This window comes from Vipera ursinii (assembly GCF_947247035.1).
Source record: "Vipera ursinii genome assembly, chromosome: 2".
In the NCBI taxonomy this organism is placed as follows: domain Eukaryota; kingdom Metazoa; phylum Chordata; class Lepidosauria; order Squamata; family Viperidae; genus Vipera; species Vipera ursinii.
The window spans coordinates 177,076,173-177,094,193 of NC_139513.1; the positions used below are offsets into that span (position 1 = coordinate 177,076,173).

General features: G+C 39.9%; 1 protein-coding gene and 1 long non-coding RNA gene across 2 annotated transcripts in view; one reads left to right on the top strand and one right to left on the bottom strand.

The window, feature by feature from the left end:
* GADD45GIP1 (GADD45G interacting protein 1) lies at nt 1–3,407 on the bottom strand. Its single transcript, XM_083355824.1, has 2 exons — nt 2,974–3,407; nt 1–1,251 (listed from the first exon to the last, which is right to left on the bottom strand). Exons 1-2 carry the CDS (start codon nt 3,294–3,296, stop codon nt 918–920), a joined length of 657 nt encoding a protein of 218 aa, XP_083211950.1. The 5' UTR covers nt 3,297–3,407; the 3' UTR covers nt 1–917.
* LOC310636213 overlaps nt 1,746–18,021 on the top strand; it is a 136,689-nt gene continuing 120,413 nt past the window's right edge. The window contains exon 1 of the long non-coding RNA XR_014491641.1: nt 1,746–1,994. This is a non-coding gene — a long non-coding RNA (uncharacterized lncRNA). The remainder of the gene's footprint in view (nt 1,995–18,021) is intronic.

The window sequence follows — 18,021 nt, forward strand, 5'->3', positions numbered from 1 at the left end:
TTTGGTTAAAAGTAAATATTTTTCACTTAAAACTCCAGACATATTTATTCAACAAACTGAATATGGCAGTTAGTTAGATCAGCGGTCCCCAACTTTGCTGAGGCCTGGCTGGGGGTGGGGAGAGGGGAATGGGGCTGTGTGAGCAGTGTGCTGGCATGCACACTTATGTGCAGGTCTACAAAGAAAAGCTTTGGGGGCGCAGTTTCGTGATCCTTCAGGCTTCTTCATGCCAAAAAGGACAGAAGGCCTAAAGCAGCACGTGATTGCTCCCCCGAAGCCTTTTGTCTGTTGAAGCCTTTGGTGGCACAGTCCTATGCTCCTTCAGACTCACTGAGGCTGCCTGACGCTCCAAAAGCAGATTGGGTGTCCTGCACAGGCACACTTGGTGAGTCAGGGAAGTTGAGCAGGGTGCGTTTGTCCCATTCAGCCTCTGCTCTCACCGCTCTGCTTTTAGAGCAGGTGGTTTGGTGGCCTGGCCCAGAGGGGTGGGGGGAGGGTAACTGGATTGTACGAGTGGATGGCCAGGATGCAAGCATGCAGTTCTACTCATGCAAGAAACTTTTAGGGTGCCTGTTGCACAAATGGATCTGTGCAAGCACACCAGCCCATCTCTTGTGTGGCCCAGTTCCAAATAGGTCACAGCCTGGTGATGGAAACAGGGCTTGCTCTTTTGAGAGAAAAGGAATTCTGAGAATGCATTCGCTATTTAAAAATCTATTGCTGAAGCTCCAAATGGTCATGGCAGGGCAGAGAAAAGACATTAGATTGTTCTGTGCAGTGAAGCATTCCACGTTCCATAAGAATTCTAAGTTGGCCTTTAATGCATGATGAGAAGTACAGTAAACCAACTGGAACTCTGAGAATTATATTACACAATCTGTAAGCAGACTTATTTCAAAGACTCATAATACAGTATATTAGGTATCTTTTTGTTCAGCCATCTCCTTCTTGTTATCTGGAGATGAGGCAAGAATTTTGCTTTCCATTGCTTTTTTGGCCAGAATCCCTCTCATACGTTTTTTCTCCTCCTTCTGCTCCATCCGTTTAATCTTCTCCCTCTCCATTACCATCTCTTGGAATTCAGGACTGTGATGGTCCAGATGATAGCCATATTGCTCCCGGGCCTCAGCCAGTAACAACCGCCGTCGTTCTTTTTCTTGCTGTTCTTTGAGCTTGCGTTGCTGTTTTTCCCTCTGCCAGTCTTTTATCATCTGTGGCATTTTGGCCATTTTGGCAGCAATTATCTCCTCTCTATAAAGCAAAAGACAAAACTATGAAACAAAATATTGTACAGCTCTAGATATAGAAAATATGTTTTCACTTTATTAACAGCGTTTTCATTTTAATGGGTGAGTAGGTTCATACTAAATAGTTATTCTAACACCCAAATCTACAATAGTTTTACAATTTAAAATATTCATTTTGGTTAGTGTTCATAGAGATACCATGACATTGATCTAAAATATTGAGAGGTGTTCAATTTAACCTGTTAAATCAGCAATTTACAAATTGCATTTTATACCACTTGAGTCCTCAAAGTAATGTAGAAAAATCAGAGTTACAATAAAGGCTCAAATCAGTGGAAATATCACATAACAAATGCCATCTTATCTGCCATCTAACATGAGCATGTTAATGTGCTCCTTAAAAGAACCTGCAATCTGATATAGAATATCATATTTCTCTAGTCTACAGCAGTATTTTTCAAGTTTAAGATGTGTGAATTTCAACTTCCAGAATTCCCTAGCCAGCTGGGATTTAAAGTCTACACTTCTTAAGTTTGTCAAGGTTGAAAAACACTGCTCTACAAAAAAGTCATCTATCAATAGTATTTTAATTTTGTCTAGATTACCGTATATACTATGCCCAGATTCATTTGGCACTTCCACCACTTCATGAGAAGGAAGAAAGAGTAAAGCCTTAGAGGGCACTTGAAAAGAAGTTGCCTGAGCAAAGCAATCCTTCATCACCTTGCTCTGGAACTTATCTACCAGGTAAGAGCAGGAACACTAAACCATAGCATGGCAATCTCAATTTTGCTTAGTTTTTATTAATACAAAGATTGTTTGCTCTGAATTTTATCAGATGCTTTGCTTCAAATGGGTACACTCATGGCACACCTACGAATCCCGCCCCCCAACCCCAGGACAGCTCTACTAGCATTCTTCAATACAGCTGAAATTACACCAGGAGTAAAAATGCCTACAGAGCAAACTATATTTAAATATGCAAAATGAAAAAATAAAAGGATTTTTATTGGTGCAGAAATAATTGCCCAAAAGATGGACACGGAACAAATACTTATGGCTGCTGCTCTGCTCTCGGAGATCTACTAATTCACCCTTTGCAACTCACAAATCCTTATTCCCACCCCAAGAGTCTTAGAGGTATATAATTTTCATTTCATATTGCTGCAAGAGGCCTTCCTCTGTATAGTCCGATTATTCTGCAACAACCTCTCTGATGTGGCTTCGGAAAGAGTGTGCAATTGGGCAAGTCAGAAGCCTAAGGCCAACTGAAGGGCTCATTCCTAAAGTGTGTGGATTCGTGGCTCATGGCAAATGGGCTCACCGGACCAGCCATTTACAAAGCTCCTTTGATCAGACCAGTGTTTCTTAAAGTGTGGCTGTACAGCCGGGCCGGGGGGGGGGGTTTGTCCCGAAGCCCTTCTTACGGGTCCGCGAAATCAAAATTATTTGTCAGCCTATGTTGAATTATAACCCATAAAAGCAAAAGATGTTTTGAGGTCCTCCGTAATTTTGCTCCCGAGAGCAAAAGAGTTAAGAAATCCTGGATTAGACTGACGCTAAGAACAGATGACTCAGCGCTGTCCCAGCAAACCCCGAAGGCTGAAATTGCATCCCGGCGATCCCCCACGCGTGAAGGGCGCTCGCGGGTTTCCTCAGCCCCGCTGGCTCGAGAGACGGCGCCTTGCCTCCTCCCTCCAGCCCTCCCTCCTTCTGTCTTCCTCACTTCTGCCTCTGCTTGGCTTGGGCCTCATTCTCTTTGGCATCCAGCGACTGCTGCATCTCCTTCAAGGAGGGGTACCAGATTCTCTCCTCAGCTTCCATTTCCTGCAGCTTCTCCAGCGACGGCCACAACCGGGCCGGGTCCACCCCGGAGGCCTGCCCATAGCGCCCAAACAGCTTGGCTTCATATTCGGATGTCAGCTGCCAGGCCGGAGTGGAGGGATCGACAGGGTCCGGCCGATAAATTCCCTTCAGTTGTAACTTAAGCGGCTTGGCGTTATACAGCCTGACGCCACCGAGAAGCAGCCGGCTTCCAGGGGCCGCCATGTTGCAACGCGCTTAGCAGGTGACCGGAACTATAGAAGGCGCCATCTTGGAATTAGCCCCCTCTTCCCGTGGGCGGTGCCATCTTGGATTCCGGCGCATGTCGGCCGCCATTTTGAAGTTTATTCATCGCCGCGGGCACCTCCATCTTTGGAACGTTGCGAATGTTCGTGGAGGTTTTGCTGGGAGGCGGTGAATGGTATTCGTCATAGAAACAGTAAAGTGTGACACAAAGTTGACTGATTCCGATGTTTTTTTTGTCTTTGCTTTATATTTGCAGAGTGTCTTTGCACAAGTGCTTTACGACACAACATGGCTTCGTTAAACCGTGCATTAGGATTTGGGAAAGCTTCAAAGGAGCGATGGCATCTTAACGACATTTGTTTACATGAAAATTTGCACAGCTGTAGTTTTTCTGGAATCTCCTACTAAGGTTCCTCAATTGTAGCGCGACTGCAAAAAGGCTTTTGTCTAAAAAATTAATGCATGTGAAATATTTGGGTATCCTCTTAGGGCAGCGGCTCCCAACCTTTTCTATACCCCGCACTCCTAAAACGCTTCTGATGTATTCTCGCACCCCTTACAAAAGTTCGAAATAATAGCAACGAATTATGCATATATACTATAATTTTGAAAACCCAAGTTTTCGCACCCCTGGTTGCAAACCCCTGTCTTGGGGCTGTTCTGTCCTTTTCTGCCTATTCTGTTCTATTCTGCCTCGGAGCAATGCGCGTACCTCGGCGAAGAGCTGGCGCGTAATATATTCCTCCACTACAAAAATGGCTTTTTTATTGAAAAGTTTTATAAAAGTTACAATATAATCCCCAAAACCAACCCACCCTAACCCCCCCTCCCTCCCCCACTTCCCAGAGCTGAGTACAGGGTTTCAAATATAATAATCATAATCTAACTAACATTAACCAACTATATAAATAACCAAGTTCATAATGTGCTTTAACTCCCCTTTGACATAAATACAAGCAAAATAAAAATAATAATAGTAAAAACAAACAAATTAATATCCAAGTTATTAAACAATACAATATCCAAGTTATTAAACAATACTAATACCAAAAATAATAATACCATATAATTAAAACTAATAAAAATTCCACTACAATAAACTATTAATAATAATAACAATCTAAAATTTACTCAGGCTAAATGGAACTTTTTAGTCCCATATTTATTCTGAATATAATCTATCCATCTTCTCCAGACCAAAATGTATCTTTCTTGTGAATGAGCCTTCAAATAAGCAGAAATCTTAGCCATTTCTGCTAGATTTGACACTTTAAGCGTCCATTCTTCTATAGTAGGCAAGTTATCCTTCCAATATTGCCCTACCAATAGCCTTGTAGCTGTTATCAAATTCAACATCAAATTAGTTTCTTTAGTATCACAATCTGTAATAACACCCAATAAAAATAATTGTGGAGTAAACTTTATCCTTCTCTTGAAAATCTTTTGAATGTTCCACCAAATTTTAATCCAAAAAGTTTTTATATTTCTACAGGTCCACCAGATATGAAAATAAGTAGCATCCAAACTACCACATCTCCAACATTTGGGCTGTAAATTAGGATACATACAAGACAACGTTTTAGGATCCAGATGCCATCTATAAAACATTTTATAAAAATTTTCTCTTAAATTTTGGGCCTGGGTAAATTTCACATTTCTGACCCAAATTACCTCCCATATATCCAATGGGATCGGTTCTTGAATATTTTGGGCCCACTTTACCATACAATCTTTAACTAATTCCATTTCCGAATCCAATTCTATTAAAGCATTATAAATTCTCTTTATATGTGCTCGATTTTGATCTTTAATCTGTTTTACCAAATTTTCATCCATTAATGTAATACCAACCTTCTGATCTAACTTCCACCTAGCTTGCAATTGAGTATACTGGAACCAGGACTGTACAATATTTTCTTGTTTTAACTTAGCTAACGACTTTAATTGCCGATCATTCCCTACCAATCTAAGTAATTCCTTATAAGAAATCATATCCAAATTCACACCCATAGATACACTATCTATCGCGTGTCCAGGAATCCCCCAGGTTGGTATTTTATAATTTAACTTATAATAATACTTTTTCCAGACACGCAATAAAGCACTTCTTAAAATATGAGATTTAAAAGCCTTGTCAACTTTTTTCTCATAAATTAAATATGCATGCCACCCATATAATAAGTCCCATCACTCAAGATAGTGTTCTTTTATTTGTTAAATTAAGCCAATCACTAACCAGTGTTAAAACCACTGCATTATAGTATAATTTCAAATTAGGCACCTTAAGTCCTCCTCTTTCCCGTGTGTCTTGTAAAATCTTAAGTTTAATTCTTGGTTTTTTCCCCGCCCAGATAAATTTATTAATACCCTTCTGCCATTCGTCCAAATTAGCATCTTTTTTCAAAATAGGTATCATTTGAAACAAAAAGAGAAACTTTGGTAAAACATTCATTTTAACAGCTGCAATTTTCCCCAACAAAGATAATTGTAATTTTTTCCAATTATTTAGGTCCTTTTGTACTTTTAACCATAATGTCTCATAATTATTCTTATATAATTTCACATTAGAGACTGTAATATATACTCCCAAATATTTAACCATTTTCACTATTTCATAACCTGTCAATTTAACTAAATTCCTTTTCATTCATTGTCATGTTTTTAGATAATATTTTAGTCTTATTATTATTAACCTTAAAACCAGAAACTTTCCCATATTGAGTTATAATTTCCATCAAGTCTATAACCGATTGAATCGGTTGAGATAATGTCAAAACCAAGTCATCCGCAAAGGCTCTTAACCTATGATCATTCTGTTTTATTTTTATTCCCTTTATTATAGTTGATTCAAGAATTTTAATAAAATCTCCAATGTTAAAACAAACAACAATGGTGATAGTGGACATCCCTGTCTTGTGCCTTTTTCAATTTTAAATACCTCTGTTAATCCCCCATTAATTATAATTTGTGCCGATTGTTGTTGATATATAGCCCTAAGAGAATATAAAAAATTATCCCCAAAATTCATTTTATCAACAACTTTCAATAAAAATTGCCAATTCAACTGATCAAAAGCTTTTTCAGCATCCAAAAATATCAATGCGAAAATGTCTTAATGTCTTGAAATTGACCAGACGAGTTCACTATGGTGTTAATTTTTAGCAAATGGGATAGGGGCAGTGTAACGGTGCAATCCGTTGTAGATTTGTCCTTGATTTCAATCCTGCTTTCCCTAAATGTCCCTAAAGGTACAAGTGGTTCCGTTTTATTACAAGTTATCAAAAGTAGTTTAACATCATCATGGGGATTTAACAATTTAATATTAATTTAGGTCTGTGGATTACAAGCAGGATGCCATAGAAACGGAAATGAAGGCCTTGGGTGTACAATGAAATATAGTGTAAATACATTGAAATGCAATGCAATAAAATACAGTATACAGTGAAATGTGTAATAAAATATAGTACAGTAATAGAAAATGGATCATGATAATAGTTTTTAAAAATATTTCCCACATGTAATGGTATGTATATATAATTGTATATAAGCCCATCCATGTATAAGTAGATCCTCAAATTATTAAGCAAAATGCCATGAAAAGTGCATGGCCAATTGGATTTTTATGGTATTTTGGTTAAAAATTTGAGGGTTTTCTGACATCTTCAGTATTGTTACAAAATGCAATTTCTGATATGTCTGATAATGATCAGCTCCATTAATGAAATATATTATTTAATCCTCCATCAGAAATCTTATCCTTTGTTAACCACCTGGAAACGGCTAGGAGAATAAAGTAAAAACCTCCCACTTTAATTAAAAGAAAAAATTAAAAATAATTTATGTCAAGTCTCACAATTGCGTCATTCCATTTGTTAATGCGTGCCCAGTCACAATCATAGACCGTGATTTCCATACATTGACTTCATGTATCTAGGATACTATGGTTAAAACATTCCAGAACTGCATGGTGAGGTTTCTGTGAGTCTGGCTATGAACGTACAGATGCTAGGACAAAAGTAATCAATAGTTTCAGGACATACAGAAATAGTATTTTGGTAGTAATTCTGAGCATTCTACATCCTACTGGACTAGAAGAAAAAAAGTAATGTAAGTGAAAAAATGAGGCCAGTTGGAAGAAAATTGATGAAATCTTTAAATCAACAGTATTCTAACACACTGCTTTTCAAAAATTTCCTTCCCTGTCTTCTGACTTACTCAATTTAGCAACAACTGAGGTTACAGTTGATAGATTTCTATCAAGAAAATTTACCATCTAATGCCCTCAGGGTTACCTAAATAATGCAAATGGGTATGTAACTATTCAGAAGACCCTAAGGGCACAAATAAAACTCCAAGTGGCCTTAACCTCCAAAAAGAGTGCTAACAATCAGGTGACAGCAGGGAATATAAATCCTTCCATCCTCCACCATTCAGTCAGAATTGAAAAAGCTTCTTGGATGAGAAGTGAAATGTCTTCAAAGAAAAACAAAGTCTAATTGCCTTTTGAAAAAGCACCTTTGTGATTACAAGCTAAGTATATTCTACATTCACAGTTGATCACCTGCGCGGTGCTTCAAGCTGGTGATGTTCACGGTAGGATGCTGCACAGTGCTTTGAGCTGTTGCCACCGGCCCGAAGTACTGTGCGGCATCCTGCTGTGAGCGCAGCAATGCTGTGAAGCACCATGTGACCTCCCGCAAGCGGTTGCAACAGCCCAAAACACCGCACAGCCTCCTGCTGTGAGCAGTGGCAACAGCCCAAAGTGCTGTGCGGCCTCCTACCACGAATGGCAGCTCAGGAATTCTGGGAGTTGAAGTCCATGTCATAAAAGAGCCAAGGTTGCCTAATCCTGGACTAGCCAAACCCAAGTCCTGCAGCCGTTCTTCATATGTTTTAGTCTCCAGGCCTTTGATCATCTTAGTTGCTCTTCTCTGAATTTTTTCCAAACTCAATATTTTTTTTGAGATATGGTGACCAAAATTGGCTGCAGGATACCAGGTGTGGTCTTACTAGGGTTTTATAAAGCGGTACTAATACTTTGTGTGATCTTGATTCTCTCTCTCTGTTCATACAACCCAGGATTGTATTAGGTTTTTTGGCGGCTGCTGTACACTGCTGGCTCATAGTCAAGTGATTGTCCACTAGGTCCCTCTCACAGTTACTGTTTTTAAGCCAGGTCTTGCCCAATCTGTAAAACTGCTTTTCGCCACATTGAAACTCATTTTGTTGGATAGGGCTTATCAAGTTTGTCAAGATGTTTTTGGATCCTGAGTTTGTCTTCTGGGGTGTTGGCTACTCCTGCCAGTTTGATGTCATCTGCAAATTTGATGAGTTCCCTTCAGTTCCCTCATCTAAGTCATTTATGAAGATACTAGTTAGTGATGATTATGATTATGTGCCATCAAGTCATTCTTGACTCTTAGATGACATAGCTAGTTTTTATCCATGAGGCTCTATTGCCAGCCTTTTTCTTCAGCTCTTCAAATACAGTAGTACACTTACTGCTACTGTAATTGAGTCCATCTACCTTACTGCTGGTCATCCTCTTCTGTTTCTTTCCACCTTTCCCAGCATTATAGACTTCCCTTTGCATAATATGTCAGAAGTATGATATCACGAGCCTGATTATTTCTGTCTCAAGTGACTCTTTTGGGTTGATGTGTTTGATGATCTATTTGGGTTTGTTTTTTTTTTGCTATCTATGGAATTCTTGGGTACCATTCTGTTTGCCCATAATTTTTTCCATATTGTTGGCTGTCACATCCTTGACCTCTTCTTTATAATCGTTAAAATACATTTACAGGTGCAGTGATTATTGCTGGCAGATTAGTTATAAATTTTTGTCACAATTCTTCAAAAACTGTTGAAATGCCATACTTTTATCTGACATTTTCTAAATTTTACTTTTCTTTTTCTTGTCTGGAACTTGAGTACCCTTTAGTGGCATAATTCTGTATTCAGGAAGTCTCAGTTTCTTTGTTGCTTTGTTTTCAATTTTTCCTGATAGACTATAATGGGGCTTTTCAACCAGTGGTATGCGTACCACCTGTGGTACTTTGCCATGTGGTAGGTGGTACGCGACTGCTAGCCAAGTGTAGCAGGGGAGGGGAATGAGCAGAAGGGAGCCAAGCCTGAAGGAGAGGCAACTGCAGGACTGTCTGGGCTCTGCAGAAGCCCCAGGAGCCAGCAGGGTTCCAGCTGATTGGTGCTTCTGGAAGCAGCAGGAAGTTGGAAGTGAACTGAAGAAAAAGGTGAGGAGCAGAGGAGAGGCTATAAAAGGAGGTGGTTTGGGCAGGAAAGGGGAAAAAAAGACAACAGAGAAAGAGAAGAAGAGGTCAGCCGGCAGGGAGGAAACGGACAGAGAAGCAGCAGCTGTTGCTGGAAGAAAAGGTCCCTTGGTTCATCTCCAGCCAGGAGAATGCAAACAGCACTGATGAAATGAAAAGCCAGCATGTCAGAAAGGAGGTGGGTTTATTTAGTTCTGGATCAGCTGGCAGCTTGATTGGGTTACCATAACGATTTTTGTACAGTTTTTACAGCGTTTTGTAATTCAGAGGCTCCTTTGTGTGCTTTGGTTATTGGAATATTTTAGTCTGTATTTTAGGCTAGCAATGAGTCCAAAGCGTTGACTTCCGTAGGTTTAATCCCTTTAAACAAATATAATTAGTTTTACCCCCTTATCTTGAGTCTGTCTATGGCTTTCAAAAAGTTTTCTTTGAAGGTAAACAGGTTTAATTTTAAAACTAAAGCTTTTCACAATTACAGGAGCCTTTCTGTCTTGAATTGCAACATTGTGACGTGTGACACCCCTGAGGCAGTTTAAAGAAGAAGAAAAAAACAACTCAGAATTTATGTATTTATTTTGTGAGCCTTTCTTGCTTTGCACTTGATTCCTGTGTCTTTAAGGGTACAAGGGAAGGGATTGGGGTGTGTGTGCATTCTTATTACACTGTGGAAGGAGAGCTAAGAAGGGCCAACCAGCTAGCTCAGGGGTCTACAAACTTAACTTTAAGACCTGTGGACTTCAACTCCCAGAATTCCTCATCCAGCCATGATGGCTGAGGAATTCTGGGAGTTGAAGTCCACAAATTTGAAGACCCCTGACCTAGCTTGTAGTGGTGCATATTAATAAACATGGATACATTCATCATACATTTGTCAGTGCAAAGGGAAAGTGATTCAGCAAAGGAACAGTCACCAAAGAAATTAAAACTGGTACTTTTTTCCTTTTTTCCTACAGTTTGTAATATTAGATTTTAGAATAAAATACAAAAATACAAAAGCAAATAGTAGGACACAGTGCGGAGGAAAAGGTGGGGGAAAGTGAGGGAGAGAAGAGAAAAAGAACAGATTTCCTCTGTTGCAGTAGAAGGAAGCATTAACATTGAACCTCAAGGTTTTACTTTTCCATAATATTATAAACTAGCCAATTCTATAACAACAAATGTATCTAATCAGTAAAACCCAAAATCTCCCCCCCCTTTTTTTTAGTCATCAAGTTTTTGACACCTTGCTAAGCATTGGTGGTACTCAAATATTGTCATGTCCTAAAAGTGGTACAATCTGTGATAAAGTTGAAAAGGCCTGGACTATAACAATTTATTTTCCTATGGAACAATTATTTTCTTTACTCAATTCTTCAAAAATCTCAGCAAAGGTCCTAGTATTCCAAATACATCTAGTGCCACGATCTGTTTAAAATTTTCTTTGAATAAATTCTTATTGAGTTTTCTGCCATTGGTTTTTTATTCTTTAAGTTCTTTACTAGTTAATTTTTCTTTTATTTTGGGAAGATGTTTTACTTACCAGGTAGTTTTTCAAATCAGTTTGGCATTTTAGAAACATCCCTGATTAAGTCAGTGTCTAGTAATTAGCATAAGTCAATATAATAAGACTCATCAGTCAGAATAAATCAGTAAGGTAGGCCTAATAATGATCTGGCATAATTACATTGTGTTTCCAGCAGTTTCTGGAATATGAATTGACCATTTTGACAATCAGAAATTTTGGGGGAAAAAGAGGGTGACCTTTATGTAGAGAGGAAGATTTGTTACCAGGGCAATATGTACTGTAGATAAACATTGCTTAAGCCCAGATGAGAGGGGAAGGTTACAAAAACATTTCAGACAGCCCCCACCCCTTCACATAATATATAAACAAGGAAAGAGGGGAAGCACATTCAGACCTGCAAGATTCTGTACTATAGTCAATCTTAAAGTAGTTTTAGGTCTACATAGCATCTCTTTTTGGTCTCATCTACCTGGTAGGGCTAACAGCAATGAAACAATATATCAGCAGCAAAACATTGTGCATTTGTCTTCTCTTAAGTATAATATTAACAGTAAATTTAATATCTTCCATTGATATTCCCATTGTAGTATATAAATTGTTCTATTTGGATTTTGCATCCATTCATTCATACATTTTCTAACATGTTTGGATTCTGAACCATACTTCAGGAACAGCTTGTGGATGAGGGTGATATTCTGAGTTTTATATTATAACTTTTTTCAAATTTGCTTAAATTCCAAGTATTCTGCATTAGTTTTGTAATCTCTTTTGAACTAAGCTGCTTATTTCAGAGATTTCATCTTTGTTTTAATCCTTAATAACAAAAATAAACATAGTTTTGCAGGCTACAAGCATTGATATTTTTCCACTGATCAAATTTTTTGTACACTATAAATATAAATATATATAAATAAATAAATATAAATGTAATGGTTGTTTAATATTGAAGCAAGGAATGATAATCTGGTCTTAATCCTTTCTCTGTATTTTTCACATACTTATAGTATACTGTTTATAAATGAATAATCTCTTCTCGATTATCCTGTTTTTATCAAACATATTTACGCCAACCTTCTGGGAGTCCTCTTCTGTCCACAGAAATTACCTAGCCATTTTTTTTGTTATTTCAATGAATATAGCCATCCAATCACAATTCTAATATATAGTCCTAATCCAATTTAAACAGATGGCTTGATAATGTAGTAAATATAGATATAATAATGGCTTATATTTTCTATAAAGTACATAATGTTTAGATTATAGAACACATAGGAAACAACCATCCTTATTGGTCTTTAAATAGAGCTTACTTAGTTAACACAGTATGAGCCACTGTCTCATCTATAAAAAGTAGGTATGTTAGATCATTGTTTCTCAACCTTGACAGTTTTAAGCACTGTGGACTTCAACTCCCAGTATTCCCCAGCCAGCATGCCACAAAGTGCAGTTGAAGCCTTTCTTATTCACTGGCTGGGGACGAGATGAAGTCAAGTCAGGGAAACCAAACTAAGAGAAGTGCCAGAACATGTTTGTCCTGTGGTTGGGGGCAAGAAAACCCATCACTGTTTGGAGGCTGTTCATTCACTGAAGTGAATGTTGTAAAACTAATCTATAGCTTTGCCTATGCCAGGCCTTGCAGTGCTTCTCTTGGATCTAGTGCTGAATACTGAGAACTCATACTTTCCACCAGCTTTAGTACTTTGCAGCCCACAGTCTAGAAACTACTATTTCTTCTTGCCCATCGTCATTTTTGCTGCAACCCTTTTTCTTTGCTTTGTTGTTCACCATACTTGTCTCTGTCTTTCCTTCAGCTGCCAGCCTTTGGCAGTAGCTTCTCATCAGCCAGAATCTGCAGTCTAAAAACAGCGTTTCCCCGAGTAGCATTTGCCAACTTTAAACTGCCTTTTACTTAATTGTTTAGCTGGCATCCCCTTTCCTGTTCCCCGAAGAGGGAGTGAGATGGGAAAGCTTAAAAGCCTTGCTAATAACCTGGGTTCCCCTGGGGAATTGCAGGCAAAGGAGGAAAAAGGAGGGCAAATAGCTTTTCTTGACTTCTTCGCCATTACCATTCTCTCCACTCTTCCCATCTCAACATCCCCAGAGTCAGCCCAGCCAGTCTAATTTAAAAGAATCCAACTTTCCTTTAAAAAAAAGCTAATTAAATGCTTCAGTTCAGCTGAACAAATTTGTCAGTGGCGAAAACACAACTGGCTAGGATTCTCCTCCACCACCTCATTGTTTCATCTCCTAACTTTTCTCCTTTCTCTATAAGCCTGTTTGTCATCAATATTTCTCTTTGGAGACACCACCCCTCACTTCCTTCAGTGTCTTCATGATTTCTACCACCAGAAGACAAGTAATGAATCAAAGGATATAATTCTTTGCATCTCAAGTTAGCGCTCCTAGTGAGAGGTTCCTACCCGCTCTGTGGAGCCTGTCCCCACTTTATACTATTGAGTGTTGGGAGAGGCTATGGAGTCCCTCACACCCGACCCATTCATCAGAACAGGAATCCAATTAAAATTTCCCCAAAAGAGGGCTGGCCAGCCTCAGCTTGAACCAATCTGGTTAAAAGGAATTCATTTGCCACTTTTCAGCTCTTAGTAATTTTATTTGGCAAAATGGGGCTAAAAACCTAGAAAGAACTTCTTGGCTTGAGGCAAATCAGTCAGTCAGCCAGCTGCTTCTACCTGGTGTTCTGCTCCCATCTAACTTGATTGGAAATACCTCAACTGGTGCCATGATGCAGCACTGAATTACTGACAGTGAATGATGGAAGACAAGAATGATAACAAGTTTTATCTCCCCTTATTCAGGGAGTCGATCAGAATTTTGCATAATTTTAGTGCCTTGGTCCTTGTTGGAATGTTTTTGAGATGAAAACATATGAATAAAGTGAATATTTATGAATAAGGCTTGGAAATGTATGTTTAACACATTTAACTTTAATATGTTATATGCCTGTTAAGAGCTTTACATGCATCATCCCAATGATAAAGGTGGTCCTTGCTTAATGACTCATCACTTTTGTGACTGTTTGAAATTACAGTGAACACCCCCAAAAGCTACACTTCCAGAGTTCTGCACACACTCCCATGGTCATTTTACTGCATTTTGGGTGCTTGGCAATTGGCTCACCTTTACGGCTGGCTGCAGCATTGCGCAGTCACGTGAACCACAATTTACAATATTGAATTGAATTGAACTGAATATTTTATTTGTCCCAGTGTGATTAGACACACAAGGAATTTGTGTTCGGTACAAAAGCTTTCAATGTATATGCATAGCAACAAAATAATAATATTAATAAAAGATGAGGAGTAAAGAAAATAACGATAATTAATAACACTACAGCCACACTACATTGGTAAGTATATATAGACACTAGGCAGCACTGTGAGAATTATGTGTTCGGCAGAGTGAGGGATAAGGGAATAAACTGTCCCTGTGTCTAGTTGTTTTGGTATAAAAGGTAAAGGTAAAGGTTCCCCCGCACATGCGTGCTAGTCATTTCCGACTCTAGGGGCCGGTGCTCATCTCCGTTTCAAGGCCGAAGAGCCAGCGCTTGTCCGAGGACGTCTCCGTGGTCATGTGGCCGGCATGACTAGACGCCAAAGGCGCACGGAACGCTGTTACCTTCCCACCATAGTGGTCCCTATTTTTCTACTTGCATTTTGACGTGCTTTCGAACTGCTAGGTTGGCAGAAGCTGGGACGAGTAACAGGCGCTCACTCTGTTACGCGGCACTCGGGATTTTGGTATACAAAGCCCTATAATGTCATCCTGAGGGAAGGAGTAGAATTTATGTCCAGGATGTGAGGGGTCTGCAGATATCTTTTCAATTCTTGTTTTTTTACTAGTTTCCAGGCTTTTCTGCTGGTTTCCAACAAAAAATGCCCATAGGAGTACATGAATTTGCTTAACAAACAGAACAAGTCATAAAGTTGGATCTGGTCACATGGGTGCCTCAACTTACAAACATCATGACTTATAGAAATTCAGGGCTCCCAATCCCTGTTTCCCCAGTTCTTAAGCTCAGATAATAAAAGGAAGGATGGACCAAGGGGTGTGCTATATGAAGGAATAAGACAGCCTTTATATCATGTTGCCATTTGTAATAGATGCAGAGGTTACAGAGTCATTTATAGTTGCTTGCAGAGGGTTTTTTTCTCCCTTTTTAATTAAGGGACTTCTTTCTTTCCTCCTATTTCTTGCTTTATATGTTATATTCAGAGGCTTTGGCAAGGCTGAAGCTGAGTGGGAGCTGCTAATTCTGCCAGGTGGAGAACAGACCCAGGCATGACAGATGGTTAAGTCTGGCATCTTAGCCTGGCCATTTGGTAACATTGCTGTTTTTGGGCTCTGCTACATGCACGCATACACGGCATTGTCCTCATGTCCTCCAGCCATGCAGAAGAACACCACCTTCTCAACCTATCCAGCTGCTGCTAGCTAGACATACTGAGGTCCTCCCAAGAGATGGAGGGAAAAGGAGCATTGCTTCTCTGGAGAGGCAAAGAATGTGTCACTCTTCACCCAGAGTGCCTGCTTTGGAAGTAGTTTGGTAGGACCTGAATTGACTTGCATCCTGGAGATGGTCAGGACTGCTACAGCCACAGCAAGGTGGCAGGTCACTGTCTGTCTGCCCCTAGATCTGTGGTAGAAACACTCCCTCTGCAGGAGAATGGTCATCTTTGAGTGAGTGAATGAATGAATGAACCTTTATTATCAAAGTGCAACATGTATACAATGAGATTGGCTGAGCCTCCCTTCATGCCCCCCAACAACTCCCAGTGACAACAGATCCCACCATCTTGTTACACCATGTGAGCTAAATTGCACAGTGCGCCGGCCCCGCAAGTCAATCATACATAGAATTAGTTCTGTTCAGGAGCCTGACAGCCCATGAATAGAAGCTGTTCTTCAGCCTGTTGGTGCGGCTGGCTATACTTCTATGTCTCCCACCCGATGGTAGAAGAGTAAAGAGGTACTGACGGTGTGAGTCATCCCTGAGAATTTTCCTCACTCTTCCAAGGCAGCGAGCCCTGGCGATGTCATCCAGTGGTGTCAGGACAGCCCATGATGTTTTGTGCTATGCTCACCACCCTCTAATATCTTCCTATCCGCGGCTGTCAGGCCAGCATACCAAACCACAATACAGTGTGAAAGGACGCTTTTTATAGTAGACCAGTAAAAGAAGGTCATTTGCCTGCCTTTTTTAAATTCAGTCTGTCAAGTTGTTTTGTATAACCTGGAAATCTGACAGATTTCTCTGCCAACAAAAATGGGACTCGTGGAAATGGACTCTTCCACCTGTTTTTGTATCTCACCGGCAAAATTATGGAAAGGATGTAGATTTTGAGCAAGAGAAAGGAGTTTTTGTATTATTTTGAAAATGCAGGATTGATTTAGACAAATTTGCACCAGTGCATACATACACTTTATATTTTCTCCACCTCACCCATCCTCTGCAGACACACATGCTGAAGGTCAGAGCTACCTGACCTACATCAGATTATGGTGTCAAGGTCAAGAGGAGCCACACCCTTGGTGCTTGAGCAAGAGAGTTGCAAGGCAAAAGTGCTACCAGTAAGGACATTTCCCTATGAAAGTCCCCATTGAAACAAACAGGCTCTTGAGAAGCAGCACTGCACACCAGGGTCAGGTCTTGTGCCTCCTATGCTGTCCTTAACAGCATCCAAAATAGCTGCATTTTCCTTTTTTCATGCAGGATACATCTGTAGGAACAGATGGTAAGATCCTTGACAGAAGCAACTTTGGGCCATCCATCTAATAATTTAAAGTTTTCTTCTCCAACCTGGAGACTTCCAGATGCATGGAGACTGCAACTGATATCCAGCAGGCTTTGAGAAAACTGATAGGAAAGACTGATAGTAAAGTCCAGGACAGAGTGGTATGTGTTCTTGCACATAGTAAATTGTACTTGGCAGAAGGAAAACAGATTTTCTTCCTTCCACTTGACCTGCCACTAAGCAACTACTTTATTTTCATGCCTTGCTTGAAGGAAATCTCTAGTCTGGGTCTACCCAGGCTAATTGACTGATGCCACCAAGTTCAGAGAGCATCTGGTGGCCCTCCATAAAGAGCAGCTTGAGAGGGGCACGGAGATCCCACTGAGAGAATTTATTTTCTAAGCCTGCAGCTCAGTCATGGATAGAAAGCAGCCAGCTGTTTATTTTCGGAGTCCAGTTCACTAGCAGGACTGAATATAGGGAGAGATATTTTCTGACCTGTGTACGTCTAGGAAAAAAAACATTCAGTTGCAAAACCCTTAAATTACATCAAAGCGAACTGAGCTTGTGAAGTCCGTTAAGTCTTGACACTCCCCACCCCCGTAATTCAGGAGTAAGCTAATGTCAAATGAGGGCACTCAGATCAGCTTCCCCCAAACACTTGAAGGAAATGCAGTTTCCAAAGTAACCAGTGGAAAGGTGACAAAAAGAAAGAACATCTGTGTAGGTAGGAATCTGAAGTCCCCCAAAAAGAAAGGCATCAGAGCAGGCCCAGTTTTCATTTGCTAAGTACACAGAAGTAGAATGGATTTGTTATGCTGCTGCTTTTTTCTGGGTTATCATGTCTGTTCACTGTGGAACACAGAATTCAGTTGTGTTTACATGGCGGGGGGGGGGGGAATATGTGCAGGGCATTATGGCAACCTGCCTGCACCATTAACAATGTACTATCTTTGTCCGTGTTGGTGAATGCATCCGTTTGGCCTCATTAGAAGTAGACAAATCTTTCCATGCAGAGGGTCAACATCATTTGCACAATCCAGCTCATATATGGGATGCAAGCCCAGTTTCTTTACCTGCAGGCCTCCATTCCCAATGTCTGGGGTGCGTACACTGAATGTAGAAAAGTAGATCACTCATTAGACAAGTGTGACTATGAA